Source organism: Jatropha curcas, chromosome 4, assembly GCF_041381405.1.
Source record: "Jatropha curcas cultivar XTBG-Jc1 chromosome 4, XTBG_Jcur_1.0, whole genome shotgun sequence".
In the NCBI taxonomy this organism is placed as follows: domain Eukaryota; kingdom Viridiplantae; phylum Streptophyta; class Magnoliopsida; order Malpighiales; family Euphorbiaceae; genus Jatropha; species Jatropha curcas.
This window is the reverse complement of record NC_143154.1, coordinates 25,517,113-25,526,137: the sequence shown is the minus strand read 5'-3', so window position 1 is coordinate 25,526,137 and position 9,025 is coordinate 25,517,113. Positions and strand designations below refer to the sequence as shown.

Sequence of the window (9,025 nt, the reverse complement as noted above, 5' to 3'; positions counted from 1 at the left end):
GATTTAAGAAGATCTAACAAGAAAAAAAAAATATTCAGATCCAAGAAGATCTAAAGAGAAAATATCTAAATCCAACAAGATCTAAAGAGAAAATATTTCAACAAGATCTAAAGAGATAATGTCTAGATCTAAGAATGAAAAGAAAACTCGAAGATAAACAATAATGGATCCAACAACAAGAAAACTCAAATTCCTAACTAAGATAACAGAACTTACCCCAAAACTTTGATTTGGCTCTGATACCAAATGACACGGAACCGGATCGGATCAAAGGAATGGGATATAAGTTCGCCTCTATGGCACCCCACGTTTATAAGGAAACGGAAACACCAATAATCGAGATTAAAACGCTCTATGGCACCCCACGTTTATAAGGAAACGGTAACACCAATAATCGAGCAAAGAATAAGATAAACGCCACAACGAGTTGATAAGTTTATCTTAATTCTTGATGCAATTAGAGGATAGCAAATTCTCACAATCTCTCTAATCAAGAAGAACATGCAAGAGCATGAACAATCTGTCTTTGATTCAAATTATGCCAAAAAAATCTCGTTTTACATCTTATGGAGGCTATTTATATGCCTTAAACAAACATAACCCTAAAGAAGAGCATCTAACTAGGCTGCCCTAGGGCCAAAACACATGGGCTTAACTCTAAAACACAAAATAAAGTCATTTCCAGCCCAAAACAAACAACTTGATATTGGGCAGATTGCATGCATCATAAAAACCAACCCAAAACAACTTAAATAAACACTATGAGCCCATATCCCTTACATATTAATTAGACCAAAATAAGCAACAAGGGATAAGAACACATCTAAGCCCACTAGGAAGCACCAATGAATCCATATCAAGAAGCACAAATTTTAGTATAATACTTGTGCAGATAATTAAAGAAGTAAATTTTAAATTAACAGTGTTTACAAATATTATTCTTGTTGAACTTCACCAGGTTGATGAAGAGAGTTTCCATCTTCAACAATGCCTTTTTAATGATGATAATGGTTAGATGAGGAAGATGAATATAATTATAGAAATTGGAATGGAAATATGGTATTTACATAAAATATTTGGCTGACAGTTAATTAAATGAATAAGATTTCGTATTTAAAGTGATTCTATAATGGGAAAATTATAAAGGGAAAATCAGAGGAGATAGGATTTGAGAGAGAAAAAAAAATGTTAAATTTAAATTAGGAATGGCAAATAAGTCCATTTGGTGTTATAAAAAATTGATTGCTGTGGCATTAAGCCACCCTTTCTATTGCATTAATAATTCAATAAAAATGTTGAGTATTTATCTTTAATTATAGTATTTGAATTGATGGAATGGAAATTTAAATCCATATAATTTTGTGAAATTTATAAAATGTAAAATCCATTCTTCGGAAAAGAAAACTCATAAATTTGAAAAGTATTTTTAGAATAAAATTAAATGATTTAGATTCAATTGATGGAATTAAGAAAATTTCAATTATGAGATGAGATTTCCTTTATTTTTTAAAATAGAGTTCAATATGAAATTTATTAATTCCAGAAATTATTATATTTTTTTTTCTTAACCAAACAAAAAACTGATAATCAAATCCACGAAATTTCCATCATTTCAAACTCCATTAAACCAAACGATTTTGTAAGGTAAAATATTTAAGAATTCAAATAAATCTAATATTTTTCAAAAATAATTCATAAATGTTCACGAATAAAACCTATATGTGAAAAAATGTTTTTATCTATAAAAATATTCATTAACTCCACTAAATTACTTTTTATCTTAAATCATTACTCCAATTTTAATGTATATAGAAAATTATAAAAATAATTATCTTATTTAATATAAAAATTGATAACATTAGAGAAATTTATTAATTACTCCTTAGTAGTTATTTATATAATAATAATTTTAGATTGTAAGCTCTAAAGTCATCTCTTTTACAAAACTTAAAAAACCCTCTTTTATTCTCAAAAGAAAAAAAAAAAAAACCTATTTTATCCTTAGCGGTCACCTATGAGTTATCACCTGTTTATCACCTATAAATTTGAGATATTATCACTTTAAAGAATATACATAACAAAACTGCCATCTATTAAAATCATTTTAATATAAAATAAATGCTTTTTAGATAAATAAATAATGATTTGATTTTATCAAGTATCTGAATTTTCCATTTCAGATGAAAATCATAAAAAAATTAAAATCATATCAAATATTCAAATTTAAAAACCACACCAATCCAATTCACTATTTGCCCATTTGAAAATTCCAATTTATCCATTTCTTCAGGTACTATAAAATTTATTTATCGAATGGTTGGCTCCATTTACTAAGTCAATAAAAAAAAAAAATATTTTTTAAAAATATTACTATTTTTTTTAATGTAAGATCAGATTTGTAATTGGATCGGCCTATAAGAATGAACCGTATACACATGACTTAGGTGATCTCATTTAAAGTAAAAATCAAAATTTAGATAAATTTAATAAAAACAAAATGCAAAGTTATAATTTACCCTTCAGTTAGGGTATCCTCAACCATCTTCCAGAAAATTTTCTGTAAGAACAAAACTCAAACAATAAAATAAAAGGAGTTGAAGTAACATTTGTTTTTCATGCATGGCAAAAAAAGAAAAATCATATACACAATTTTCTCTGCTTTTTCATGGTTTTTTCAACAAAACAAAGTTTCAACTTCAGAAACCATATAAGAAAAGGAAACTCATTTTAACGAGTATATAACTTTATATTATCTCTTAATAATCTTGATCGTATCGGCTCTTCTTCTATAGTCTCCAACAATGGCTTCTTTGACCTTGACATGGACATTCTATGCCTAAACTCCGGCGTCGAAACCTCTTCTATACCTTCCAAACTAAGCCTCGGCACTACCACCTCATCGTCACTTTTCCTCCGCTCGTCGTCCACTGTATTATCCGCCGTAATATCGGGTCTGACCCTTACTTTTCCTCCAGAAACCCGTTTCAAAGCAGAGTTGGCGGTCATAAACAGAGCACCTAAATCACTTGCTGTGACTTTAGTGTCCTTTCTCTGCATTGGAAACATAACATACACATTTGCCTTTTCAAGATCATCGTCGGCGTTGAGAGGACAAAATCTCCGATCAATTTTTAGGGACTTGGTGTTAACTATAAAGAAATTTGGTGTTTCCAACATTAGCTCCGCCGCTTTGGTCGGCTGTTGGTGGTGGTACTGGATTTGCCGGATTTCACCGGTAGGAAGGATAATTTTCGTTAATTTTGAGTTCTTGGGAACTAGCGGGTTAGCTAGTTTGCAAGAAACGTAGTTTCCCATGGAGATTGAAAAGAAACGGAAAATCAAGATTCAAGAATCAAGAATGGGTGTCTGAGTTCTGTTTCTTGATTTGTAAAAATATAAATATGATTGTTGAGAAGAGAAAATAAAGAAAATAGTTGAGATTATGTTATGTTGGGGCGAAAGGAGGAGGGTTGACATGTATATATAGTTGGATGGATGTTCCAATGGCGAAGGATTAAGTCCAGTTGTGTTGGGAGCCGCGTAAATAGTTTATTTTCTTTAAAAAAAAAAAAAAATTCAAAGAAAATACAAAAAGGAAATAAAAGTCCAAAGAGAACTAGCCCAAGTAGGAGTCTACAGTGTAATCCACCCAGAAAGTTCATTTCAGTGTATAATGTTTTATTTCAGCTTAATAAAAACTTTTTTATATTTTTATGAAAAAAATGCAAACAATATTCAAATATACATGTAGCGTTCAATTTTGATATTAAAAAAAGAATTATTATTTTTTACCTGAAATCATTATAGTGGTACATACACTTTCTATTAGACTGTATTTTAATGTATATAAAAAAAGAAATTGTTTACTTTAAGGTAGATTGTAAGGTTAATTTATGGTTTGTTATGTAAAATTAGTTGTTTTGTTAGCTGTCAGCTATTTTAATAGTTGGTAACAGTTAAGTGTTTTAGTAGTGTTTAACTGTTAGCTGTTTTAATAGCTTTTCATGAAATCCTAAAAACTAAATGTTACTCGAGTTAACTTTTCACATACCATAATCTTTAAAAACTAATCCAAATGCTATGTTATCGAATAACTTTTTAAGTAGCGCTAAACTACTATTTAAAAAAAGTTGTTATCGAATACAATCTAACTGTTAGCTGTATAAGTAGCTTTCATGAAACACTAAAAGCGAAAAAGTGCATGAATTAATTTTTTATAAAACGTTATTTTAATATCTAAAAATCAGTTTAAATGCTATATTACTTAACAAAATAAAAATAGAAATCAATATTTTGACTAATCAAAATGCTAAAAACTACTTGATAAATGAATTAATTACAATGGTTATTAAATTAATTGATAAATGAATTTACATGTTATTTTATTTATTATGGGTTTTATTAAGATTAATTAAATCATAAGTCAAGTTTTTTTTTATTTGACTGTATCCCTTAATTCTAAAAAATCAGGACAATGATAACACAATAAATGTGGATTTGGCTGGATAGAGGAGTGTGATTACTATAAGTTAGTACACATTTGTCATTAATCTTTATTGTCATATGCGAAATTTCTGGATTTATTATGGCATTGCTATAGTTACCAAATTACTCAATTCTAAAAAGGAAATACATCAACCGTTGACATAAACAGTAAATAAATATAAAAAAAAATCCAAAAAAGTTGAATATTTCAATGAGAATGTTCTTTGGATGTTTCACCAAATCAATCAGTGAAACTAGTAAATTGTAATTTTGTTAGAAGAAATTGTCATAAAGCTGCTTATAAGCAGGCTAGCTAGATAAGGTTCTAAATTATATTTTATTTGATGTTAATTTTTTATCATAAGTCTTCGGTAACTGATAGTTTATACTCTTACATGTGGCGTAATATTTACAGAGAGAATGATATTTAAATAAAAGTTTTTTAACTTAATGATTTTAAGTTTTCAATTCTAAATTTCAATCACGATAATTGATTCAACTGCGCGTAAATAATAATAATAATAATAATAATAATAATAAATTACTAATATTCATTTAGATAAGAAGTAATAATAATGAAGGGAAGAATTTGACTAACAATGAAAGGTGAACTTCTTAGATTATATAATGTAAGCAACAAGGAAATTAAAGGTCGGTGTCGGTGTTAGTTAATAAACTATTCATTTGCACGCTAAAACGCTAGCTCATCAACGAGCCGGCAGGCTGCTACCGCGTCACGAGATCAGTTGCCTCCCGCACGCACCTTCCGCTGCCTTTCTTATCCCACAATTCTTCCACAATTTTAACTGTCATCTGTTATTAATATTATTTCTACGGTCCAAGGCTTTCTTATTTTTTATAATCTGACCTTAGTAATCAAATCCTGAATGATAAATTTAAGGTAACAAAAAACAAATTTAGTTAATAATAATAATAATAAAATTTAGGTTTTTAACCTTAATTTATAGCATTTGGCACAGAATCTATTTATTGGCACTCAGACACACACACACATTCGAGCAGCTTTCTTATTCCACATGCACTAGCTATTTTTAAATACTGTATATAATATTAATTAAAACATGGCTTTCTTATGTGAATGTAATGTATCATCCTCTGTCTTTTAATTAAAACATTATGTATAGCCTTTTCTTTTGCTTTTCTTTCAAGTGAAAATAGTTTTGATGCTCATTATTCTTGCTTTGATAGCAATCAGATGGTGATGATAATCACACAACTTGTAAAGAGTATTGGACAATCATATATATGATATAGCAAAACATTTTTGTTATTTTTTTTTTACGAATTTCTCTGATTGGACAATCATAAATTATCGTTTTTCTTATTTACAAATTTCTTAATTCCGACCTCAAAGATTTTGGCTTTGATAAGATAGAAAAAATACAATAAACTTTATATAACACATAAAAACTAATCGGTAATATTATTTATTGCTAAATCAAAAAAGAAAGAAAATATTATAATACTCACAATCTTATTAGTTATGATTCGATTCTCAATATCAAATCATAAATGTGTTTTTTGTTTTATTTTAAAAATAGTGCGTAAAAATTGATTCATGATACAACGTTATCATAAAAAGATATCATAACCATGATTTAAGCTTGCTGCTAATCTTTATTTAAAAAAAAAAAAAAAAAAAATTGGTACTTGATGTCTAAGTTAAAAACTTGGTCAAAAAATAACTAGTTTGCATAACTTCGTATCAATATGAAGAAATGGTAGAGTAAGCTATACTTCACCATCAAAATAAGACTTGTCGTACGCTATCAATATGTGTGTTTTAAACGGCAATGGGAATGATAACGTTGCTGACTTCAATTTTAACCTCTGACTTTTTCCATTGTGAGCAATTGATTTTTTTTTTTTCAGCCAAAATTGGCTCAAAGATTTTATATTCTGTTCTCTAATGGGTATTGGCAGATTCAATGTGATTTCAGAAAATCAGATCTTGATAAGCATTAATTTTGCATTTCATTCAATTTTGGAAATTAGAAAATATTTGCATATATTCATTTCATGTGTATTCAGTCAGTCATTTGATTGCCATTTAGAAAAACATCACTCTTTCTGTATTTTTTTTTTTCTCCAACATAAAGACATTTACACCGTAATTTGTAGTTTTATACCATTTGTGACGTGGACTTACTTGAATTTGGGCAACCAATGCTAAAAAATTACTAGTAACCAATTAATTAGCTAGATTGTTATTATATGCCCTTTGTGAATTGATATTTATTCGATGTGGGATTCTAACGGTGTAAGCCAAGAATGAAATCAAACCCAATTTTGAGTGTAATTGAATGCAAATAAAACTTTGTATCAATTTGGTTACAAACTTAAAATTAAATTTAATTGAACGCAGCTGAAAAATTAAGGGGCTAAATTGAAATTTGATCCTCAAAAAATCGTAGTTCATTGATCTCTACGATTTCCTAAATTAATGCGTGACAAACTTTTACATATGATGACTATGGCATACAAGACATGGACATGTTAGAAACTTAAATTTTTCTCTATTCTTTGATTTCATGACTTGTGATGTTGAATATTTGGTTAACAATGGCCAAATTAATAAAAAAGGAAAAGTTCAAATTAATAAAAAATTGATAAACTGATAGGAAATAAACAAAAATAAAAGAGAGAAGAGATGCTCAAAGTACTGATATATAATTAAGCAAGATGACAGCCTTTATATAGGCTTACAAAGAACAAAATAAAATCTTAACTGAAAGAGAAATTTGCTGCAACATGACCATGTTCTGTTGAACATTATTAACAAAATTCCTAGAGAATAGGACAAAGCTTTGACTAAGAAAACAAACATTGAAAACAACTTAATAATAGTAACAATTAAACTAAATTATTCAACAGTCCCTCCCTTAAACTGAACTTAAAAGCTTCAGTTTAAAGCTTTGCATCTTCTCTACTGCAAACACCCATCAAAATCCTCAAATTCGGGAAGGAATGTAACTTGAGAGGCTTTGTAAATATGTCAGCAAGCTGCTCTTCACTTGTACAATACTTAATTCAATTTTTCCTTCATTACACAAATCTCTCAAAAAATAATACTTCACGTCAATATGCTTGCTCCTTCCATGTAGTACTGGATTCTTGGACAGCTTGATTGCTGAACTGTTATCATAGAAAATTATGGTAGCTCCTTTTTGATTGAGCTGCAACTCTTCAAGAATTCTCCTTATCCAAATGGCTTGACAAGCACAAGACGTAGCAGCAACAAATTCTGCTTCTGTACTTGACAAAGTGACAATGGGCTGCTTCTTGGAAGACCATGAAACAGGTCCAGTTCCGAACATAAAAATGTGTCTTGAAGTGCTCCTTCTGTCATCTTGATCTCCTGCATAATCACTGTCAGTAAAGCCAATTAATTTTGACTCTTCATTGGCTTTATAAAACAAATCGAAATCCTTTGTTCCTTGCAAGTAACGAAGAATTCTCTTTGTGGCAAGCAAGTGCATTTCAGTTGGACTCTCCATAAATCTGCTTATAAGACTCACTGCATACATGATGTCCGATCTTGTCCCGGTCAAATAAATGAGACTACCAACAATTTGCCTATAAAGAGTGTTGTCCACCTTCTTTCCTTCGGGATCTTTGTCAAGTTTTAAACCAAATTCAGATGGAGTTGATGCAGGATTACAATCCTTCATCTGAAATTTATCCAAAATTTCTTGCACATATTTCTTTTGACAAACAAAAAACCCCATCTTAGATTGCACTACCTCTAAGCCTAGAAAATAATGCATCTTTCCAAGGTCTGACATCTCAAATTCAGCCATCATAGATGTCTTGAATTTTTCAAACATTCTACTGTCATTTTTGGTAAATATAAGATCGTCTACATATAAGCAAACTATAAGCATTTGGCCCTCATTCCCAATTTTAACAAAAAGAGAATGCTTATATGGACATTTTTGAAAGTCATTTTTCAAAAAATAAGTTTCGATGCGACTATACCAAGCCCGTGGGGCTTGTTTTAATCCATAAAGAGCCTTTTTTAATTTATAGACCTTATGCTCATGTCCAATCTTAATATAACCAGGGGGTTGATCAATAAATACCTGCTCTTCCAAATTACCGTGCAAGAAAGCGGATTTGACATCCAATTGGAAAATAGGCCAAGAATTTTGTGCTGCCAGTGCTATTACCAAACGAATTGTATCATGTCGTGCAACTGGAGCAAAAATTTCAGTGTAATCAACCCCATACTCTTGCTTGTATCCCTTTGCCACCAAATGCGCTTTATACCTGTCAACTTCACCATTTTCCTTCAATTTAGTTTTGAAAACCCACTTTACACCAATAGTTTTGTGCCCTTTTGGAAGGTCACAAAGTTGCCAAGTATTATTTCTTTCGATGGCTTCAATCTCATCATCCATTGCCTCCCTCCATTTAGATTCTTTGACAGCACTTTCAAAAGTTGTGGGATCACAATCTGCAAACAAAGCAAAATGAGTGACAGATTCTTCATTGTGATTTACTCCAGTTACCTCATAAT

General features: G+C 29.8%; 1 protein-coding gene across 1 annotated transcript; it reads right to left on the bottom strand.

Annotated features, from left to right (window-relative positions):
* Positions 1 to 2,493: 2,493 nt before the first annotated feature.
* On the bottom strand, positions 2,494 to 3,487 carry LOC105638816 (uncharacterized). The gene has a single exon (XM_012222679.4). It carries the CDS (start codon positions 3,313 to 3,315, stop codon positions 2,728 to 2,730), a length of 588 nt encoding a protein of 195 aa, XP_012078069.1. The 5' UTR covers positions 3,316 to 3,487; the 3' UTR covers positions 2,494 to 2,727.
* Positions 3,488 to 9,025: the final 5,538 nt, after the last annotated feature.

What these genes read in the sequence shown, in the direction of transcription:
- LOC105638816 (XM_012222679.4), bottom strand. Translation starts at nt 3,315, where the DNA reads ATGGGAAACTACGTTTCTTGCAAACTAGCTAACCCGCTAGTTCCCAAG.